The following is a 23,902-nucleotide window of genomic DNA, read 5'->3' as shown; positions in this document are numbered from 1 at the left end:
TCTCTGATGCTGTCACCTCAGCCCTCGGGGTTCCAGTGTGTTCTAGGTGTCACAGTGAAGTGAGCACTGGACCTAGAGTCAGGAAGACTCGAGTTCAAACCTGGCCTCAGACTCTCACTGGCTGTGTGATCCTGGACCAATAACCTAATCTCTCTCAGCCTCAGTTTCCTCAATTGTAAAATGAGGATCATAAGAGTACCTCCCTCCCAGGGCTTCTGTGAGGATCAAATGAGACAATATTTGCCTGGCCCTAGGATCAACACATTTATACATGGCATTGGCCCCCATCAAGTTCACTTGATTAATGTTTGTGAAGTGATTTTTTAAAAATGTGGCAAGCCCGAGTCTACACATGTGGGCTCAGAGGCCACAATACACCCCCGGCACCTCTCCTGACAAACGGAGTCATATGGAAAACATGAGCACATCTGAGAGTCGGGGCCTGGCTGGGGATTGTATGATGAAGACAGCCACTCACTTCAGAGCCGCTTCCTTATTGCAGCTGTCCTGGCAAACCCTGGCCGTCCATGGGTCCCTGCTGAAATGCAGGGGATTCTGGGAAAGCATCATTAAGTCAGCGGTTATTAAGCCGGTGTAGTGATCACTCAGGCAGGAGCAGCTGAAGCCCTTTCTCCATCGTGGGGATCAAGAAGCCCCAGTCAACTCTAACTACTGCCTGCAAATCATAAATCAGCAACAACTGTTCTCATCTACTCCCTGAAGTGACCAATTTAGCAACACCTTCTGGGAACCAATGTCAGCGGCTCTCTGGATCTGAAAGTAACAAAAATGACATTTTTTTCTAATATCTTTTTTTTTCTTTTTTTCAGGGCAATGAGGGTTAAGTGACTTGCCCAGGGTCACACAGCTAGTAAGTGTCAAGTATCTGAGGTAGGATTTGAACTCAGGTCCTCCTGAATCCAGGGCCAATGCTTTATCCACTGAGCCACCTAGCTGCCCTCTCTAATATCTTTGACATCCATGATTTGCTCCTAGTTAATACGGGTTTTTCATACCAAAGAAATGTAAACATGTTCTCTTAGATTTAATTTTTAATTTTTATTGATATTTCATGCTTCTATATAACTTTGATTTTCAAAAGGATCCTTCCCCCCAACCCTACCCAGCAAAGAATTTTAATAGAGAAAAAAATTGCTGGAAAAGACCATACATTTGTTGTCAGTTTTGTGCCCAACCTGTGATTTCATTTCTCTAGGGAGCTCCTAGTAAGGAGCAGCCACTATTCCATAACTTGCAGTCTCGAAGAATGGCCTCTCAGGGTTGTTTAAGTGACTTGACCAGGATCATAGAGCCAGTATGGGTCAGAGACAGGCCTTCTTGCCTTTGAGGCCATCTCTCCATCTGCTCTTCAATTATATTGTTGCTGTCCTCCCTTTGGGTTTTTTTGTTTTGTTTTGTTTTGTTTGCAGGGCAATGAGAGATAAGTGACTTGCCAAGTGTCAAGTGTCAGAGGCTACATTTGAACCCAGGTCTTCCTGAATCCAGCCAGGGCCAGTGCTTTATCCACTGTGCCACCTAGCTGCCCCCATCCTTTTGTTTTTTAAATTTTTACAATTGTTTTTACATCATCCTCATTTCTGAACATATCCCTCCCCCTTTGCCACTCAGAGAACCAAGGCTTTTGAAGAATAAAAAAAGAAAGACAAAAAAAATCAGCTCAGCAAACCCAACCAGCACATCAGTCCAGTCTCACAGTACATTCTTTGCTCCATCTCCATCCTTCCCCAGGGAGGAATAAAGCTCTTCTCTGGGAACAAGATTGGTCCTGTCGTTACACGACGTTCGCTTTTGATTTTTGTTGCTAACCTTTCCATTTCCATTCCAGTTGCTGTTAAATATATATCGTTTCAGGGGCAGCTAGGTGGTGCAGTGGATAGAGCACTGGCCTTGGAGTCAGGAAGACCTATGTTCAAATCCAGACTCAAACATTTGACATTTACTAGCTGTGTGGCCCTGGGCAAGTCACTTAACCCCAATTGCCTCACCAAAAACACACACACACACACATATATATATATATATATATATATATATATATATATATATATATATATATATATATACTGTTTCCCTGGTTCTTGCCTAACTCACTGCATGAGTTTGTAGAATGTCTTCCTGTACTTTTCATATTTACCATTTCCTACAGTGAAATCATTTTCCATTACTTTCTTGTCCCCGCAATTTGTTCAGCCATCCTCCAGTGGATGGACTTCGACTTTGTTCCCTGTTTTTTGCTATCCTCCCCCAAAAAGTCAATCTTGTTTTGTTTTCAAAAACAAAATTTTCAAAAGCCGCCACCACCACAACCATCCCGACAGCCTGCACTACACTGAGAATTAAACAACAAAAACCACAGCCCGTGCTGTATATGGCCATGCTGGGACATACCCTGAGTCTAACTCAAATCTAATTTTCACTTTTCAGCACTACTAATAATGGGACAATTTATAAGGGAGCTCTTGGGGCATCTGAGTATCAGCTTTCCCTTCCAGTCATTAAACAGTGCTTTCAATGCCCTGAATCTCTTTGGTCCTGCCTCTTGGGCACCAACAAGAAGGGTCTCTGTTGGCATTGCTCTGATTTAGAGTTTTAGAGAGATAGAGACAGAGAGAGATGTCTCATGTGATCCAAGGCCCCTTCCCCAAAAAGAAATCTCCATTCAGGGTTTTCATGAACCTGTTTCAGTCCCGACTCAAAAAGAGGCTTTTTCCAAGCTTTTCTCTCACTCATTCTGTCTCTACCCCATAGTAGACCTCTGGAGAAAATCTCTAAAACAAAGCTCAGATGTGGCTCATGATTAGGATTTCCTCAAAGGGATTAACAAGGTTCCATCTAGAAAAGGTGTTCAATGGACACAAATGATAGCAGGTATAGGACAGCTATTTATTTCTTCCACCACAAAAGAAATGTTTAAGATGCAGGACACTCATATGTGCATGAATAAATACTTTAAATATAAAACACTAACCTGTGATAACTATTATACTCTACCAAAGAGTAAAAACAATTTGGTGAGACTGTTGAACATGTATTTCACATTCACCTCAGGATCTGTCCTGAATTCAAATCTGACCTCAGATACTTGACGTTTACTAGCTGTGTGACCCTGGGCAAGTCACTTAACCCTCATTGCCCTGCCAAAAAAAAAAGATATTAGAAAAAAACCATCATTTTTGTTACTTTCAGATCCAGAGAGTCCTGTCTGAACTACTCACTAGGTACAGCCTGGGCTACAACCCTCCTGCCCATTTTCCCTGGGTGAAGTAGGAGTCACCTCCTTGTAGGCTTCCTCACCTGTAAAATGGGCTAGAGAAGGAATTGGCAAACCACTCCAAATGGGGTTATGGAGAGTCAGACACAGCTGAAACAACTGAACAACAACGGAGCATAGAATGGTATCCAGAAAATGGATCAGAGTGGGAGGAGACTTGAAGGAGGGAGACCAATCAGGAGGCCATTTTGATAGCCCAGGAATGCTGGCACCCCACCATTCATCAAACAGTCACTCAACACACACTTATTAAGCATCTGCTCTGTGTAGACCACGATGCTCAGTGCTGACAGCGATCAGAGACAGGTGTGACAGGGTCCCTCTCTACAGGGAGCCTGTAATTTAGTAAAGGAAGATAAAAGATATTGGTTGAAGGAACTGAGGAGTTTTCAGCTGAAGAAGAGAGGACTCAAAGGAATATGAGAACCATATGAGAGAAGTCCCTCTCCTGGGAAAGAGGGATTAGGCTAGCTCTGCTTGGCCCCCAGCACTAGGAGCAACAAGTAGAAGTTTCAGAAAGACAGGCTTAGATTTTCAATAAGGGAAAACTTCCAAACAATCAGAGCAAAATGAAGTGGGCTGCTGCTGGAGAGAGCGGGCTGTTCCTCATTGGACCTCTTCAGGGAGAAGCTGGATGGATGGTCAATGAAATCACCAAGCATTTATTAAGCATCTACTCTGTGTGCTAAGCCCTGGGGATACAAGAAAGTAAATATATAAACACAACCCTGCGCTCAAAGTGTTCACATTCTAAAGGGGGAGACATGGGCAAACAACTACACAATAAGGCACATTCTAGAGGCTTGCCTTTCTCAGAGCACTGGGAGCATTTTCTGCCATACCTAAGAGAGGGGGCACTGGGTAATTGGATCCTTTCTCACCACAGACATGAATGGCATCTTGTCAGTGTGGAACATATGTTAAGTAATGAATGACTTAGCATCTCCCTCCCTCTTTGGCAGAGGTGGGGGGCTAGGAGTATGGAATATTGCATACATTCTTAGACAGGGCCACATATGGGTTTGGTTTTGCAGAACTTCTTTTCTTCCTGTCTTTTTGATTCTGACTTACAAGGAGTAGTCACTGGGGAGCCATGGTGAAGGGATATATTTGGAAATGTAAGTGATGTAAAAACAAACAAAAAAAATCAATAAAAGGATTTTAAATGACTCATTTAAGCAGAAATGGCAAGTATAAATGAAGGCAGTGATGTGCTAAATTCCCTTCTGCCTCCCTGTTCCTCATGATTCACACCAGCTACATATCCTGCACTGAGCAACTGAATATCAATTAATCAGAGACTCTCAGAAATAAATTGATGGAACCTCATTCTCAGGCCACCTTAACCCTAACCTGACCAGAAAACATTCTCTCTCTCTCTCTCTCTCTCTCTCTCTCTCTCTCTCTCTCTCTCTCTCTCTCTCTCTCTCTCCTCTCTCCTTTCTTCTCTCTCTCTCTCCTTTCTTTTCTCCTCCCTCCCCCCCCCCCTCAAAATGACCTCAACTGCTCATCAAGCTTTTGCTTGCTGTTCATTTTTCCAGCTGTGTCCAATTCTTCACGACCCCATTTGGGTCAAAGATCCTGGAGTCATTTGCCATATTCCTTCTCCAGCTCATTTTACAGATGAGGAAACTGAGGCAAATAGGGTGAAGTGACTTGGCCAAGGTCACACAGCTAATAAGTGTCTGAGGCCACATTTGAACTCATGAAGATGTCTTCTTGACTCCAGGTCCAGCACTCTATGCACCATGGCGCCACCTAGCTGCCCTAAGCTTTTCTTAGAGACCTTCATTGAGGAGACCCACCTCTGCCCCAGGAAGACCCTTCCTCTTGGGGTCAGCTCTGATGGTTAGGTCTTTTTTCTTTACATGAAACTCTAAATGACCTTCCCCACCCCCACATCCATTGGTATGGGTGCTGGTTCTGTCATCTGAGGCAAAACAAAACAGGCTAAGGATTATACATGGAGAGCTTGGCTAGCCACAATCAGAATTGCAATCAGAGTTGAAAGGAATGTTGGAGACCATGGAGGTTGTTCTGTCTGTCTGTCTGTATGTCTGTCTGTATGTCTGTTTCTCTCTCTCACACACACACACATACACACACACACAGAGTAGATTTGGCATTGGAGGTACAGACAAGCTCTACACTCTCTTCTCTACACCATGCTGCCTCTAATCTTTCTTGGTCTGGAAAGTCGTTCTTAGGCAGGTTGGACTAGGTGACCTCTGAAATCCCTTCCAAGTCGGACATTCTGGGATTGTGTTTCCCTCCTCAGACATCCCCAAGACTGAGGCTGTTGACCACTGGTTGGGGATGGCTTGCTTTAGGGCAGGCGTTCTTTACCTAGAGGTCGGTCGATAGACTTCAGGGGGGTCCCTGAATTTGGATGGAAAGATAAATGACATCTTGGTTTTCCCTTGTAATCCTCTGGATGTTGTTTGGTGCATTTAGAAACCTGCTTCTGAGAAGGGGCCATTGAGCCTCACTGGCCAGCTGAGGAGGAGGCATGAGGGGAATTGGGGTCAGGCACCCTGACTGGGAATGCCTCTTTGGGCCAATGTTGCACTAAGATGGCCTCTTGGCTCCTTCCAGCTCAGAAGGATGGGTCTAGGCTCTCCCAATATTCCATCCATATTCACGGCTCTCTGGAGAGCTTGCTCAGCTCACTACTACATTAGCTCCATGGCAGCCCCAAGCACCAGCAGTAATCCATTGCTAAATAGACCCTAGTCCCTTGGCCAGATGACAGAGATGTACATTGGCATTTACCTCAAGGGTCCAGGAGGGAAGGAGGTAGGCTAAGCCTGTGCTGCTCTTGGCTGGTATTTGTTCATAAAAGGAGGCACACACTCACTGCAAACTAGCAATCAGGGGGTGGCTGTTTTACTCTGGGCTGGGGGTGGGGGGTGGGGCAAGACTCACTGACAAGACTAAGAAATACTTAACATGCATGAGGACAGGAACTATTTCTGGCACCTTGAGAACCATCACTTAGGTACCATTGAGACTAGCTTCAGATATTCTGATGTATTCATTACATCTGCAGTAGCATGTGGGTAACTTATTCCTACTCCCTGGAAATGTTCTCAATCCTCTCTGTGCCCCTCAACTGTAAACACACACATTGAGTTTTCAACAGGGTTTAAGCATTTATTTAGCACCTGCTGTATGCTGACTTAAAAGTAATGAAACTGTAGAGACAGGAATGGACCTGAGATTTCATCTGGGGAACTCATGGTAGAGCAATCTCCCTCTGCCGATGCAGGTTAGAGATTTAGAGAAGGAGTTATTCACCTTTCTTGTGCCATGGAGCCCTTTGGCAGCCTGGGGATGCCTAGGACCCCTTCTCAGGAGAATTTTTAAATGCATAAAATAAAATATAAATACCTGCAAAAGAAAAGTTGTTGAAACATAGTTATTACAATTTAAAAAAAACAAGTTCATGAGCCCCAGGTTAAGAATCCCTGAAAGAACTCCTGAGGGTCTGTGCCCAAGGTCACACAGATCTTTTGGTCTTTGCATATTATGCCACACTGCCTCACCTTATTTTTTTTAATTTATCAATCATTCTGATTGGTCTTTATCTCCAAGGATTTGTTAAATTTTATTTTTACTTTATAAAATATTTATATGTTACTTTTTATTTCATTTTATTATTTACCAATCATTCTGATTTGTCTTTATCTCCAAGAAATCCAAATAAGTGAGGTGTGACTGGGTAACTGACATTCTTGTCCTCCTCACTGGGATGGACAACTCAGAGTGGTGTGATACCATATATCCTGGCTTATGGGTCAAAGGACCCGGGTGCAAATCCAGACCCTCCCACTGACCTCCTGTCCAAGGTCACAAAACAGGTCAGCAGGAGAGTGTAGATGTGCAGAGAGGAGTCAGGCCTCGATTCAGATCCAGGATTCAGAGCCCTCTCTAAAATGGGGTTAATACTCACTAGGGTGTCACAGGGACCACGTGAGAGGATGTGTGTAAAGGGCTTCCAATAGCCTCAGAGCCCATATGAATGTGCCAGAGCTGTTGTGATGGCCAGTTAAAGGCCGAGCTTTGCGGGTGGTGGTTTGTCCATGACATAGGGTGATGTCATGACTTGCAGTGAAGTGGATATAAGTGAGGCAGGGCTGTGCAAGGTCACCAGCCTCACTCTCTCCTCCGGAGCCATCTGGGTCCAGTGGTGAGATCCACATCAGGGGAGGGCCCTGAATGCAGGGGGAGCCCTTGGCCTTTTGAGCTAAGGCCTTTCACAGGTCTCAGTTGACCTGAGGCAGCCCCCACTTGGTGATTCAGAATAGCATAAATCTGAGGGATTAGCCGAACTGTTTTCCCATACTGGTGAGGATTTGAGAGAAGCTATAAATATTTTTACAGTTTTCAAGGCTTCCTTATGTGTCCTTATGTCGAATCTTTTTATGGGCTTTCAGCAAGGATTTATGAAGCCAATATTCTGTCAGACGTTGTGCTGGGGACTGTGGTTACAGAAACAAAGGAGGAAAATACCCCTGGCCTCAACAAGCTTACATTCTGCTGAGGGGAAAAGCAAACGCAAAGGGATTTCGGAGAGGCAAACACCAACAATTTGGGCGTCAAGAAGGATCTTGTATGAGAAGGCTTGTCTGAAGTGTGTGCTAGGGATCCTACGGGTGTAAGAGAAGAGGGAGAGAAGTCCAAGCATGGACTCCAGTTGGTACAAAGGGAGGAAATAGAACAGCCTCTACAGAGAAGACCAAGTGACCACTGGACCTGGAATGTAAGGTATGTGGCAGGGAGTGGCAGGAAGTTAGGCCAGGCTGGGGCCAGAAGACAAGAAGCTTTGAATGCCAAACTCAGGACTTTGAATTTTCTCCTGGTGGTAATAGGGAGCCATTGAAGTTTCTTAAGCTGGGGAGTGAGATGGTCAGACTTGTGCTTTGGGAATAGTGCTCTGGCATGGGAGTGAAGGATAGATTGTGAATGGAGAGAAGTGAGGCTGGAGAGCACGAGGAGGCCCCGTCAGAGGCCGGTGAAAGGTGAGGAAGGTGATTGTGGTGAAGGTGAAGAGAAGGGACGATTAAGGGAGATATCTGGAGATAGAAATGTCAGGACAGTCGCTAACTGAAGAGGGAGAGGTGAGGGAGAGGGAGGAATTAAGGAGGCCTCCAAGACTGATGATTGGTGAGGACAGAGGGGAACTGGACATGAAGGTGGCCTCCCAGGCAGATAGAAGACATCCCAAGACAATGGCATTGGACAATACTGAGATTTGCACCCAGGACTCTCAGTCCAGCCCAGGAGTCTCCACACCATCATCTGTCCCAAAGGCAAAGGGATGATGAGTCACGAGGCCAGAAGGTGCCCCACACAGAGAGGCCTGTTTATGTAGAGAGTAAACACCCTGGGCCCCATTATCTGCAGAGAGGAAGGGCAGGCTCACTGTTGCCCTGTGTTTTGAGGAGGCCCAGCTGACAAATGAGCCGACCGACGACTCAGCCGGCTCCAGGTCACGTTTAATGCAGACCAGGCCCCACAGCTGAGGGGTTTAAAGCAAACAAAGGGAGAAGCACAAGAGCAGCAGTAATTGGGCCACACACAACAGTGAGGGAACATCCTGGAGTCTTGGGCTCACAGTCTCCCACTCAGGGCCTTCCTTGGCCATCCAGGAGAAGGGGAGTCTATAAGGGAAGGAAGGCCTGTCAGATTCTTGTTCATTTGTCTCCCCAAGCTCAACCCTCTTGAGTGAGCACTGGCCCTAGGGTGGGGCAGATGGGGCTTTGTCCCAGGTACTAACATGAGGAAAACGAGGCCCAGAAAGGAGAGTAGGGCAGGGTTATGGGCGTTAGCTATCCTTCCTCCTTGCCATCCCCCCAGACATTACAAAGCCCTTCCAATCCTCTAGAGCTGGGGTGCCTCCCCTTCTTTGTGACACAGACCCCTTGGGCAGTCTGGTGAATCCTTTGCAGCCCCTGTCATAATGATGTTTTTAAATGTATGTAATATAATGCAGAGTCTTACAAAGGAAAACAATTACATTGAAATACTATTTAAGGGGCAACTAGGTGGCGCGGTGGATAGAGCACTGGCCCTGAAGTCAGGAGTACCTGAGTTCAAATCCAGCCTCCGACACTTAACACTTACTAGCTGTGTGACCCTGGGCAAGTCACTTAACCCCAATTGCCTCACTTAAAAAAAGAAAAGAAAAGAAAAGAAAAGAAATACTATTTAGGACAAGTTCACAGACCCCAGGTTCAGAATCCCTGATGGAGGGATTCTCCCTTTGGGGAGGCAGGCAGCTCCCTCTTTTGCCGCAGATGCTCCCCTGTCCCCGCCCCCACCTCAGTCTCACTGGCTGCAAGCCTTCCTACTTACAGCCCTGGCAGGCAGTGGGGTTTCACCATGATGACCCTGAGCACTGACCGCTCCTATATTTATAGGACTATAGATTTAGAATGGTAAGGCACCTTAGAGGTCACTTAATCTGAACCCCTCATTTTATAGATGAGGAAACGAGGCCCACAGAGGAGAACCAGCTTGTCCAAGATCACCACAGGTAGTCATTGGCAGAGCTGGGATTTGATCTCAGATTCTCTCTGGCCCAAGGTAGAAGACCCTGGGTCTGGATTTCTTAGTGCAGTAGCAGCAGCGGCCAAAGGACCATATTTGTCCCATTCTTCAAGTCCCCCAGAAACTCCATGGAAAAAAACGTGCATTTCTGATTGGGCCATTCCCAGGGCTCAGCGAATGGCCCCCCAATGGGAAGACTTCTCAGCCTGCCCAGCTCCTCTTCCTCTGTCATTACCTCACCCTTCCTGTCCCGCCTCGTGTCAGACTGGACTCATGACCCAGGATTCTTAAAATGTTCCTTTGGCGTGTCGCTCTGGGGAGACTTGGCGGGACTATGCTCCCAGGAACGACGAAGGAGAAAATAGGTGGCCAGCCAGTGTGTCTCATCCTTCACCAGAGTTTGTTCCACTTCAGTTAGGAGACCAGAGGGTGGATCATCTCATCGTCTCCCAGAAAATTTCCAGAGAGTGAGAAGAACAGTCTTGTCCATCAAGCATCTATTAAATGCCTACTATGTACCAGGCCCTGTGGAGGCCATAGAGAATATAAAGACAAAAGTAGAAAGGAGTCCCTGGCCTCAGGAAGCTTACATTCTCCCAGGGGATACAACAGGTAAACAGGGAAGAATGGCTGTGCTTACTGCAGGAAGAGGGAGAGGGCACAGATGCCTGAGGAGACAAGGAAAGACTTCTCTGGGGTAGGTGGCCCAGGAGCCCAGTCTTGGAGGAAGGATTCACAGGTGAAAACAGGAGAGAGTTTCAGGGGTGGCTGGATAGGGGCCTTTGCAAAGGATGAGGGCAAGAAGTAAAGGCCAAGTGCAGAGAACATGGAGTCAGCCAGTTTGCCTAGAAATGAGGAGGTGGTACCTGGAGGTGGGGAGAAAGGGGAAGAAGGGGAACAAGCACTTCCTAAGTGTCTGGAGAGGGAGACAGGAACCAATTGTGCAGGGCTCTCAAAGCCAAGTTGAGGAATTCATTTTCTCCCAGAGATGTCAGGGAGCCACAGAAGGTTACAGAGCAGAAGAGGGATGTGGTCATACCTGGGCTTTAGGAAGAGGACCTTGACAGCTATGTGTAGGATGGGTTGGAGACTGAAGGCAGGAGGCTGCTGAAATAGTCTGGGTGAGAAGCGAAAGAAAGAAATGCGAGAGAAGTTGGGAAGGAAGAATCAACAGGATGTGGCCATTGGTTGGCTTCAGATCCAAGTGGTCGATTTCTCAGGATCTTGGTTGACGTTTTAAGGCTAAATGGGACATGCTCCCATCAGGAAAAGTTGGTCCCTGGGAGTCCATATTCTCCTCCTGCTGCCTGCTTAAGCTGCCCCCCCCCCCATCAGAGACTTGAGGTCAGAGAACCAGAGCTGCTTGTTACGACTGGTCATTGTCCCCAAGTAACACAGTCCTCCCCTCCCCCACCCTGTAACTGTCCAGAACAAGTCTTGGTCAGATGAGGTAAGGATCTGGCCTCGGACAAATTGAAAACACATTGGATCAGATCGCCACCATGAGAAGAGGCTAAGATACTTGCTCCTGGAAGACATATTAACTGCTTAGATTCCAAAATCCCAAGGAAGCTTCCACCAGAAGAGAGAATTCCTGAGGATAAGAGGCTAATTGACTACATTCTCCTGACATCCAGAGACACCAGAGAAGCCACTTGTTGTCCGGTAGTTATCTCTCACTCTCTTCACTTGACTAGCCTTTGTCACACAAGTAGTCAAGCAATCAGCCAGTATTTACTAGGCACCAACTGTTGCAATCAACAAGCATTTATTAGGCACCAATTGTTGCCCCTCCTACATTTCTGGTTTGGCATCCTTTATTCTGATCTTTTTTGGAAATTGTCAGTCTGTGATATGTTACAAACTGCTGACAATGACTTCCACATGACACACAATGATACAATGACTCACAATGACACACAAAGGCAGGTGAACTCTGCTCCTTGCCCTCTTGGTGTTCCAATGAGGTTGGAGAGTGTTCAGATGTTTGTGCTTCCTGGAAGGGAGAAGGCCACTAGGACAGGAGTTTTGGAAATTGACTCCCATTTCTCAAATGCTTAAAGGTTTACAAAGCCCTTTCCTCCCTCCACCATCTTGCAAGGAAAGCCCCTTTTTACAGATGAAAAAACTGAGATGGGGAAGTGACCCAACTAAGCAGTGTCTGAGTCGGTATTTGAACCAAGATATCCTGGCCTTCAGCCCAACACTTCAGGCCCTACTGCCTGCATGTGCACACAATTCATTAATCACCAGACTCACCTCATTCATAGCAGCAGCCAAGGCCTGAGGACACAGTGACCAGGGCCTTTTTCTTTTGGTCCTTTTCCTTTCTCGAGGTTGAGAGGAAGTTCTCTCCACCAAACTCTTTGGGGACATTCCAGACAATTTTGCTTTGGGGCCAAGGGTGGAAAGTTTCAGCCAAAAAAGGGCAATTTTCAGATACTTAGGAGCAACCCAAAAAATTGGGTTAAAGTAAATGATGCTTCTCCTAATTAGTCACAGTGCTCCATCAGTCCGTGCCTTGTCCTGAGTCTAGTGCCCAGGATCCGCCCCAGGTGCCTCTATCCTCACTCCAAGGATGCAGAGGGGGCTCTTGGAAGGGACCATTTCCTAAGATAAAGGTTTTCATGTCAAGGAGAATTTTGACATTAGTGCATGGTGGCCTAAACTCCAGAGGTCCCAGATTGATTGCCTTTTTCAGCTGTCACCATGATATAAATAAATGGAATGAAGGGAGCAGCCAGCCTCATCTTGGAAGGTTATTTCTGGGCGCTGGAGCCCACAAACACTGTGTGAGGCCCCAGAATAGCACACAAAAAGTTCAGCCTTGCTTCGTGGTCCCTGTGAGGACAGGAGGTACCGGCATACACTAGTATCAAGGACAGCCCACATCCTCTTCAGGGATTCTGGGGACTTGGCTGCTGGAGAGCTCCTGAGACTACAAGGCTTCCTCTTGAAGAATTCCGTGTTCTCTTCCATCTAAGTCAAGGGTTGCTTTTATTTTTTTTCCAAGAAAAATCGCGTATCTCTTGCTGTTTCTACATGTCTCCCAGAACAACCATTGCCTGACGCCAAAGATCTGAGCGTTGGTGGATGAAGGTGAGGACAGAGAGGGGACAGAGGTGAGGGAGGGAGAGAGGGACAAGAGCATTGGCTTTGGAGACAAAAGACTTGAGCTTAAGTCTTAACTCTTTTCCTTAATAGCAGAGTGACCTTAAGCAAATCACTTAATAGGATCAAAGATTTAGAACTAGGGGGGCCTCAGAGGCCATTTTACAGATGAGGAAAGTGAGGCCTACAGCAGTTAAGTGAGTTAGGATCATAGATCTGGAACTGGAAGGGAGCTGAGAGGCCCATGTGGTCCAACCCTTTCATTTTACATATGAGGCAACTGAGTCCCATGGAAGTCTGTAACTTACTCAAAGTCATACAGACAGTAAAAGACTTGGGATTTAAACCCAAGGCTTCTTTTCTCCAAATCTAACACTCTGAGGAGTGCACACCCCTCCTGGTCTCATCTTCCTCATGTCTGCAGAATGAGGGTAAGACTTCTATTATTTCTCTCCCAGGGTTGTTTGGGGGGCAATAGAATATAGGTGTGAGTTGCTGCTATCTTCTATATTACCTCTCTTTTGGTGGTAAAAATATCTGTGATTACACACACACACACACACACACACTCACACACACACTCACACTCACACTCACACTCACACTCACTCACACACACCTCTATTTCTGTAATCTTGAGAATGGGCTCTTCAACACTTCCAAAACTATCTCACCTCCATCATGGACTTCTCTGCCTCCTTAATCTAGTGCAACTGCTCTTCCCATCTTTTTTTAAAACATTAATCCTAATTCTATTACCTCACCATCATAGCAATGAAAATGATGTTAAAGACAAGATTGGTAGTTTCTTGTAGCAATCCCCCAACAGAATGGAAACTCCTTGAGGACAGGGACTGGTTTATTTTTTTTTAATCACCTGTGCCTAGAACAGTACCTGGCAAATAGCTATTTAATAAATGCTTAGTTTATCCAACCAATCTTTTCCATTTTTCCTTGTTTGTTGTCCTCCTTCCAGTTTCATTAGGAAAGGATTTGGGGATATCTGGCTTAACTGGTCTCGTGCCACTATACACAGGAATTTGCAGAAAAACAATGGTGCTGGTCAGTTTAAAGGAGCCTTCTCCCTCAAAGTTTTCTGAGTACTTGGGGCTTTTCTTTTATACTTACAACATTCTTATGTCATAGTCCTTGGTGACTATAGTATCAACTTCCACAGATTCATTTATCATCTCTATGCTGATAATCAGATCCTCATATCTACTTATCCAGTCCTAACCTCTTTCCTGACCTACAGATTCACTGCCTACTGGACATCTCAAACTTGATGTCCAATAGAAATTATAAACTCAACATATCCCAAACTAAACTCATCATTTAAGCTCTCCCCACCTTCTACCTTCCCCATTACTGTGGAAGCAATATCATCTTCCAAATCCCTTAGTCTTCCAACCTAGGAAGGAGTCTTCCTGAACTCCTCACTCTTTCTCACCCCATATTTAATATGAGCCAAGACCTGTCTATTTCACCCCCCAGCAACAGCTCTTGTTATTTCACCCCACCTTGTAGCAGCTCTTGTTTTCACCTCTGCAACATCTCTCCAATATTCCCTTTTTCCTCTGACACTGCCCCTACCATGACGCAGACCCGCCTTCCCTTACACCTATTGCAATGGCTGTTGGGAGATCAGCCTCCCTCAAATCTCTCCCCACTCCAGTCCAAACTGATTTTCCTAAAGTACTTGACCATGTCACTTCCCTACTTACCCAGTGGCTCTCTGTCACCTCCAGCATCAAATACAAAATGCTCTGACATTTCAAACTTCATAACCTAGCCCCATCCTACCTTTCCAGTCTTCTTACACCTTATTCCCCAACAACTATACTTCAATTCAGTGACACTGTCCTCTTGGCTGTTCCACAAGCAAGCCCCTCCATCTCTCAGCTGTGGGCATTTTCTCTGGTCATTCCCCCTACCTGCAACACTCATCCTCCTCCTCTCTAACTACTGACTACTCTGTATTCCTTTAAGTCCCAGCTAAAATCCCACCCCTCCCTTACCTAATTCATTGTCAAATCACTCTCTTTAATTTGGAAGGTCTTCATTTCAGGCCCACGATTAGATTTCAAGTGGTATCTGGACTTGAATGGGAAAAGAAAATGACATCTTTATTTTCACTAACTTCTAATAGAAATTTTACATGTCCTTCGATTATGATTAAATAAACAAAAACAATCTGTAACTGAAAAGATGTCCACAGGCTTCACAAAACTTCCAAAGGAATCTAGGCTATAAAAATGGCTAAGAACCCCTTCTCTAGAGGGTTAGCAAAATTGCATAGTTATTTGGTGGGGCTCAGTTTTGTGGGTATGCAAGACCAAAGCCAAAAAATCCTGGGAGGGGCAGCTAGGTGGCGCAGTGGATAAAGCACCAGCCCTGGATTCAGGAGGTCCCGAGTTCAGATCCAGCCTCAGATACTTGACACTTACTAGCTGTGTGACCCTGGACAAGTCACTTAACCCTCATTGCCCTGCAAAACAAAACAAAACAAAACAAAAATAAAAACAAAAACAAAAATCCTGGGAGTCCTGGGAGTCCTGGTACCCCGACAGATTTGGGAGGGCAGCAGACCAAACAGCAGGTAGAAGTCTGAAGGGGTTTCTCATTCCCCAGCACTCCTGTTCATATAAGACAGCCCAGATATAGGGCGCTGAGGGCCTCAACTAGACTAGAGGCCAGTGTAAAGGGAGACATGTTTCTGACCTAATAACTCTCAGTGTCCAATAGTATGAAGGGGGAGGAGAGGGTGAATGGGCAAAATCCAAGAATGACTCAGAGGTGGTGAGCCTGGGAGGCCAGAAGGATGCCAATGCCCTCCATAGAAAGAGGGAACTCTGGGGGGAAAGAGAATGAGTTGTTGTAGTTGAGATACCTATAGTAGGCCCTGTGACTGCATATTTACATGTGGGAGTAGAGGAAGTAGATGGAGTAGAGCCTAAGCTGACTTCATGTGAGTAGAAATGTTCTAAAAAGAGAAAAAATCCTTGTGATCCGTTTTTGTTCCTTGTCTTCCTGAGTGACCCTCACCAGTTCACAGGGATGTCTGTCTCAAGGGCAAAGGAGCTTTGCTGGAGTGAGTTCTGAGGTAGAAAAGCTTTGAATTGCTAACCTGTGCCTTCCATGGGAATCCCAGGCTTCTTATTAGCTTAAAAACCCAAAACTGTGCTTGAATTCTTGGGGGTGGGGGTGGAAAGGGAGGGAGGAAGAGAAGTTGGAACACAAAGTTTTAAAAAATTGATGTCAAAATTTGTTTTTACATATATTTTGGAAAATAAAATCCTAAACATGAAAAAACTGGCATATTTAGAATGGACAAGAAATAGCCAGCTTCAGGTATGTTTGCAGGGCCTGTGACAGGGACTGTGGCTCCAGAAAGCAGAGCCCAGACCAGTGGGAGTGGGTTTACAAAGGGCTTTCCCAGGTTACCTCACTTGGTTTTCATCAGGGCCCTGTAAGTCAGGTGAGATTGTTATTCCCATTTTGCAGAGAAGAAAAACTGAGTCTGAAAGAGGTAAAGTCAAGTGACTTCACAACTAGTTAAGTGTCTAAAGTGAGATTCAAACTCAAGCCCTCCTCACTAGAAATTACGGCCACAAGGCCATCTAGCTGCCTAAAGGCCAATGAAAAACTTCCCAGTGATAAGAGCTATACCGAAATCAACTGGGTTGTCTCAGAAGGTAATGAGCTCCCCATCCCCGGAGGTCTTCAAAGACCATTTGTTGGGGATATCTCGGAGGCCTCCAGGTTAGGTCAGGGTCAGCCTAGACAGCCTCTGAGGTTCTTTCAAACTCTTATATTCTGGGATTCCTGGAGCTCAGTAATTTGAGCTCCAGTTCCTGAATTTTTCCATCCCCGCCTTATTGCTGGCTCCCAGCCCCCCCCCCCCCCATCCAGGGTGAGCTTAGTCCCTAGGCATCCCCTCTCCAAATAAGATGCTCCATTGTCTGGGCTTGTTTTCTCAACAAACAGGGACCAGCCAGTAGGGGGTGGAGGGAGGGGGCTCTGCTTATTTGAAATGTGACCGAGCAGGAATGAGGTAATGGGGTTGTGAACTTTGGGGATTAGGGCGTTTCCCCAGTCGCCTGGAGCCTCAGGCTTTTCAGCCAAAGCTCCTTTCACCTCCTTGACTTAATGGAAACCTGGTTTTTTCTTGAAGATGCCAAAGCTCTGAAAATCCTGTTGTAGGTTCATAAATTCATGGGCTTCAAGCTAAAAGGGACCTTAGAGGTCATGTGGTCCAGATGAGAGAAATTGGAGGTCCAGAAAAGAAACGTGATCTGATGAAGGTCACACAGCTAGTGAGTGGCATGACTGTCCATTGGTGGGCAACCTTTCTCTCACTCAGAGGGCCAAGGGCAGATAGGCGCTTATCAAGTGTTATGTAGTATTATAGTGATTCCTGTCTATAGATACATATTATCCTTCTCCTGGGCCAGACCACGTGGTCCCAGAAGGCAAAATCAGGGTCTTAGATAAATTTTGCTTCTTCCTCAGGGCTTAGCACGGTGCTCTCTGCACATATGGCATTAATGATTATTTATTGAGTTGAATTGAATGTACAGCAGAGAAGAAGTTATATGGGTTTTTTTGGTGGTTGTCCGGTTGTTTTCAGTGATGAGCCATTCTTTGTGACCACATTTGGGGTTTTCTTGGCAAAGATACTGGAGTCATTGGTCATTTCCTTCTCCAGCTCTCATCTTACAGATGAGGAAATAGAGGCAAACAGGGTGAAGTGACTTGCCCAGGGTCACACAGCTATTAAGTGTCTGGGACTGGATTTGAACTCAGGTCGTCCTGACTCCCATCACTCTATTATCTGTACCCTCTGCTGCCCCAAAGGGCTAGTGACACACATATAAAACTGAACAGGGGAAGACAGAACATCTAAGTAAATGGGAGGTGGGGCAGGACATTGCAGTATTTTGGTTTGGAAAGTTACAGGGACAGTGAATGGAAGCTTAGCATGCATTGACACCTCACTGAAATAGGGGATCAGTAACAAGGTATGGCCTCCTGGGGCCAATTAGTTCCTGCCGCCATTTTGCCTGGATCCAGAAGGTCTCTCCAAAGGTGGAGAAAAGCCTTCTGAGCATGTGGGACTTTAGATCCGCAGCTAAAAGGGACCATGGAGGCCTGGAGGCCTGGAGGCCTGGAGGCCAAGCCTCTCATCTCACAGAGAAGGAGCAGGAGCTGAGAGAAGGCACGTGCTGGCCCCAGACCACACAGGGGGTGAAGGACAACATGGAGATTTGAAGCCCTCTTGTCCAGATTCAATGTTCTTGAAATGGAGCCTCATGGGCCTGGGGCTTGGGGCACAGGTGACTGAGAGGCCACAGGTGGGACCTGGCACCTTGGCTTGGCCTCATCAGAAAGCCAAGTTATGAGTCCTTATCAGCCCCTGGGTTTAATCGGATTATTGTCCAATGGAGCTGGCAGCCAGGTGAGCTCCTATAAGGGCAGGTAGAGTCAGCAGCCAAAGCTGGATGAGCACAGGGATCATTTCACAGGAAGTGGGGAGGAGTGGGGAGGGGGAGCACAGATTGCTCCACACACACATACGCCCATCCACATGAATGCACATGCACACACACACTTGCACAACCCAGGCATATGAAGCTCTGTCACAGGATGGAGAGGTAAAGGGGCCATCTTGTCCAACCCCCTAATGTGACACATGACAAAACTGAGACCCAAAGAGAAAATGACTACAGTTTTAACTGTGTCCACAGATGCTCATTCAGCCACAGGGCACAGACAGACCTTTTCTGTAACAGTGGAATGCTTTAATCAAATATTATTTCTATATTATGCTATAGCAAAGCAGCAGGAAATGGGTGAGCAGAGAGTGGGTCTGGGAACAAGCAGTCCTGGGGTTCAAGTCCTGCCTCTGACCAACAGTGGCCAGCTGGGTATCCCTGGAAAAAGTCATTTAATGTCTTTGTGCCCCAGACAACTCCCCAAGATTACAGATTGCAGAACAAGTGCCAAACGATGTTGGTAGAGGGAGACTTCTCCCTGAAGGTCCAGCAATGAAATCAAAGGTTTAAACCCAACAGTTTCCTTTTGTGTAAAAGGAGGAGACTGGACTAGATGACCTCTAAAGGTCGCCCTAACTCCAAACCTGTGGCAGAGCTGGAAAGAATGCCAAAGAAGGGGGGCAGCGAGGTGGCACGGTGGATAAAGCACTGACCCTAGACTCAGGAGGACCTGAGTTCAAACCAGGCCTCAGACACTTGACACTAGCTGTGTGACCCTGGGCAAGTCACTTAACCCTCATTGCCCCACAAAAAAAAAAAAAAAAAAAAGGAAAAAAAAGAGTGCCAAAACAGGAATTGGGGATGGTGCAGTTTGGTTTACAAAGGGTCAATAGAGCTCACCATACCTTTGGGGCTTTGAACGACTCTCCTAATGCAAAAAGTGTTGGGGATCCCTACCCTTCAAACTGGTATTCTCCCTCCTCTGTTTGGTTGGGAGTTCCTTAGGAGTAATGTAGGTAGATGATTGATGGATAGATAGTAGACAGATGAGAGCGAAGAAAAGAGAGAGGGAGGAAAGGAAGGAAGGAGGGGGAGAGAGAAAGAAAGAGAAGAAGAAAGGGGGAAAAGGAGAGAGAAGGAAGGAAGGGAGAGAGAGAGAGAGTGTGTTTATCAAACACTTCATTGGTGCCAACACTGTGCTAAGGGCTCAAAATACAGATACAAACAAGCAAATTCGTCTCCTTGCCCTTAAGGAACTTATGTTCCGGGGGAGCAGGCAGCCCATACTGGGGGAAGATTCTGGAAAGATTCAGGAGAAAAGAGAACAACCATACTCTGCGTGTCGGCCAGAGAGAGCTCCCTGTTCCTACCCTTCTCTTCTCCCCCACTGAATACCCTTTCTCTTGTAGGAGTTACAGAGAGGTCACCAACTGCACCTACCTAATTGCAGAGAAGCTGGATTGCTACTGGCCCAACTACCAGGTGAACGACTTCTTCCTGGCCATTCACAGGCACTACTTCCAAGACTGCCCTGCCACAGGAAGGGTCCTGAAGGACCCCCCCAGCAACGTCCTCTGCCCCTTCATCATCGCCCCCATCTTGGTGACCCTCCTCGGGACCGCCCTGGTGGTGTACAAGAGTCAGCGGAATGAGGGCATTGTGTAAGGCCTCGCCACCCCGGTGTGTACCACTTGGGACTTCTGCGTGCACGTCCACACCTGCCATCATGACCTGAGACTGTGAGGTGGTCAGACTTGAGGGGCATGCTGGGAAGGAGATGGGAGGAGGTGGGCTGGGTCTGAGAAAACCTCTTCTAATGAGGGGGCTTATTCCCTGCAAGGCCATGCGTGGTGGGTGGGTGGGCAGGGATGAGGAAGCAGTGTGGAAGACAATGTGAACATAGACTACAGTCCTATTCATTTCCTCTAAACAATATGTCCCCCACCCCCAAGTAAAGTTAACAATATTTTCCAGTTGCTAACAGATTTGAGAATTAAGTGTGACCAGAGCCCCATCTTGACTCAACCAACAAGGGTCCAACAGATTTAAGGTTGGTCAAAGTTCCATCAAACAGAATTGTTGTAAGTGTAAATTATTCCCTGGGAAGTCTTTGGTCAACTGTTTTTCTTGAAGCGTTCATTCTCCAGATGTGATCCTCTGGCCTTATGATGTTGCCAATGTATAAAATAGGTTATTATACTGTACACATGGAACACACTGTGTTCGGGTGATTAAAAGATATAGTCTCAAATGTGGAAATGCTTCTGGTCACTCTGGGACTTTCCAGCTCAGGTAGGAAGGGGTATCCATAATCTAGCATACACGACAAAGAGTTACAGCCGAGGAAGTGCCCCCCCCCCACAACCTGATAAGTCCTGGCATCGTTGGCAAAGGACTTGGCAAATATCGGTGAGACCATAATAGTAACAACTCACATTTACGTGGAGATTTAGTTACAATGTACCTAACATTAGTCCGCTCTCTTGAGCCTCAACACAGCCTTGTAAGGTAAGCAGCACATGTGCCATTCCCATTTTATAGAGGAGGAAGCAAAGGCTCAGGGAGGTTTCCTGACAAGGTCACACTTTGGTTACTGGTCCTCTCACACCAACACCTGTGCTTCTACCACCACCACCTGCATTCTGTCATAAACACTGTTAAGGGCTAAAATTCTAGCTAGTCTGTCTAAAATATCTAATGAGTGGTCGCCAATAAATTATAAGCTTTAGCAAGAGTTAGACTTTTAAGCATTTATTAAGGAGAATAAGAATTTGGTAAAGAGAGAGAGAAAGGCCTAGATTCCTATCTATTAAAGGGAGAGCACATTTCTAGCTCCCTTCTCCGCCAGCGTCCCCAGGAAAAGAGCCTGAGACTGAGCGCCAGTCTCTTCCTTCCTCCTCCCACTAGCCCGCGTCACTTCCTGACTCCTGGTCTTGCCCTCAAAGACCTTCGCTTCATGGGCAGAACTCTTCTACAGTAAGTATCCAGCAGGTGGCGTCATTCCAATCGTTACAGTCCCCCCTGTTGTTCCTCAAGAAACAAAATGTTTCCTTGACGGAACAGTAAAAACAATATAATAACTATTGCTAACTAATAATATGTGAACAACAATATAGAAAAGGAAGAGAGGAAAGTTTTGTCCAGAGGAGCGATTTTTTTTGTCCTCATGAACCAACGCTTTGACATTAGTCTTGCAAAGGGAGGGCCTCTGCAGAGAATACATGTTACAGATGGTGTATATTATAACAGAAAGAGAAAAAAACCAACAAAAAGAACAAATCAAAACTGTTCATTTAAAGTCTCTGAAAGTCTTTTCTCAGATGTCCTCTAGGTGTAGTCGTGGAATGGAAGTCTTTTCAAAAACATGTCTAAGGGAATTCAGAATCTTAGTTGTTACACATGAAACATATAATAAAACAAAAATTGAACCATTCTTTAAAATTATAATATTACTATAGTCCCCCCCTTATGGAGGGTAATTGAGAAGACAATTGCTGCGATATTAATTATTAAAAATAATTTTTTATCTTTGTTTCATCACTTTTTGCATCATCTGCCTAATTATCCTCATGCCATTATGAGAAATTAAAAAATCTAATATAATTGGTAACAGGTGTCAAGGCCAAATTCAACACTGTATTTATCATGACACCTGAGATAATTATGGGGGTTACCATAAAAGAACAGAGAAATGATGGGATATGAGCATTCCCACACTTGAGCAATATGTACTGCCCATACAGTATGCCAGGCTTAAAATAGGTGGATGGAATATATGTCCATGCCACCGAACATATTGGAAGAAACTGAGTCAGACTTAATCAGATGCATGGGATTGAGATGTCCATGGCATCAGGCATATAGGAGGGAGCATAGAAGCCAGGTGTAGAAGTGAAATGGGTAGGATGAATACTTCCAGCCATCTGTACAATATTGTGGGGAAAAAGAGAATAAAATATTAAACCAAGAGAATCCAACCTCAACATTTGTCAAAAGCCGTTCCCTCGGCCATACCTTGACTTCATGCATGTCTCCCCTCATGTGACAGTTCAGTGTCTGCTCTTGCATGTATTCCTCTTGTGATTGGATGGCATCTTGGCCAACTGGCATCTGATAACTCAGAATAAAGGCAATTAATGTCTTAAATGATAAGTTCCCATAATCCAAGTCTCATATGGATTTAAAATTGAGGATAATAAATGATTGCAAAAAATGTGAATACATCTTGACTCAAAATATAATATATAATTATGCAACAATTTCAAATAATACCCTTTTTTTACTTAGTATACAATTACTTTTGTGAAAAATCAGAACATACTTAAATACAAGTTAAAGCACAACAGAATCTCAAAGAACTTTTTTTATTTTTTGAAAAAAGAAAACTTTTACAAATGTTCCCCTCTTTTTTTTTTTTTTTGGGAATATGCTTATCAAAAATAATACTTCTAGAATCAATTTACACTTGCCATGGCAACCAATTTGCCAGGGAAATGCTTTAAAGAGTTTGATCAAATAATCAGTTGAGGAAAAAAAAATAACAAAAACAAACAACTCAGAATATGGGAGCACAATACTCCTAGAATTAACATTGTATTATGAAATCAAAACCATGTTTCAAAATTAGATAGATGAATGAATAGAAGAAAATACACGTGGAATAATAAAAGACAATGAAATTCAAACTAGGGAAATCTAAATGAATATGAATTTAATATTAATAAGAGTACTATAAAATATAAACTTGATCACATGACTATAAAAAGCTTTTACAAATATTCTCCTTGTTTTAAAAACTAAGTATAAGACACAATCTCAAAAGCATGAAAATCTCTATGAAAATAAACCCATACCATTAATTTCAAAATGTATATATAATAGCATAGAAATCCTATGTAACCTCTGAACTGAATTTAATACTCTGAGTGAATTCAGAACACTTTTGATTCCGATATCTAAAATCCCCAACACTCATATCAATACCTTGCTGCTTACTTCTACATTTCTCTAAAATATATACCCTTCCATGGCAAAAGAAGCAGAGTCTTGAACTATGTTGATGGTTGTCATTCTTATTCAGCTTAAGTTTTTCTTCTTTAACCCCTTTATATTGTCTGTCAGTCTTTCCACCATACAAATGCTTTATAAGATTACTAATTAAAGACAAAAGCAGGTTAGCAAAATTATGAACAAAACAAGCATATCTGGAATTTAAAGAGTTTTCTAAGATTGTCTCAAAAGCACAGCCAGGCCGGGGAAGGGCTGAGCCTGAAGCTGCAAATGCAGGTAGAAAAAGTTGAGCATGCGCATCAGATCTCTGGACTTCCCAGGCAGGGGAAGCAATGGGTTTGGCCATGGGAGGAGTAGAGGGTGGGGTCTGGGGAGGAGGGGAGGGACCACCGCAATTTGAATCCGACTTGATTTTGAACTCAGGCCTGGATTCCTCTTCCCC

At 45.1% G+C, this 23,902-nt stretch overlaps 1 protein-coding gene across 1 annotated transcript in view; it reads left to right on the top strand.

Annotated features, from left to right (window-relative positions):
* The window catches only part of RAMP1 (receptor activity modifying protein 1), an 86,121-nt gene extending 65,416 nt beyond the window's left edge, over positions 1-20,705 (top strand). The window contains exon 3 of the mRNA XM_044003995.1: positions 19,860-20,705. Within this exon, the coding sequence (XP_043859930.1) occupies positions 19,860-20,115 (256 nt within the window). The 3' untranslated portion in view covers positions 20,116-20,705. The remainder of the gene's footprint in view (positions 1-19,859) is intronic.
* The last annotated feature ends 3,197 nt before the right edge of the window (positions 20,706-23,902 follow it).

This window comes from Dromiciops gliroides, chromosome 4 (assembly GCF_019393635.1).
Source record: "Dromiciops gliroides isolate mDroGli1 chromosome 4, mDroGli1.pri, whole genome shotgun sequence".
Lineage (NCBI taxonomy): Eukaryota > Metazoa > Chordata > Mammalia > Microbiotheria > Microbiotheriidae > Dromiciops > Dromiciops gliroides.
The sequence above is the reverse complement of the archived record's forward strand: the minus strand, read 5'-3'. Positions and strand labels throughout refer to the sequence as shown.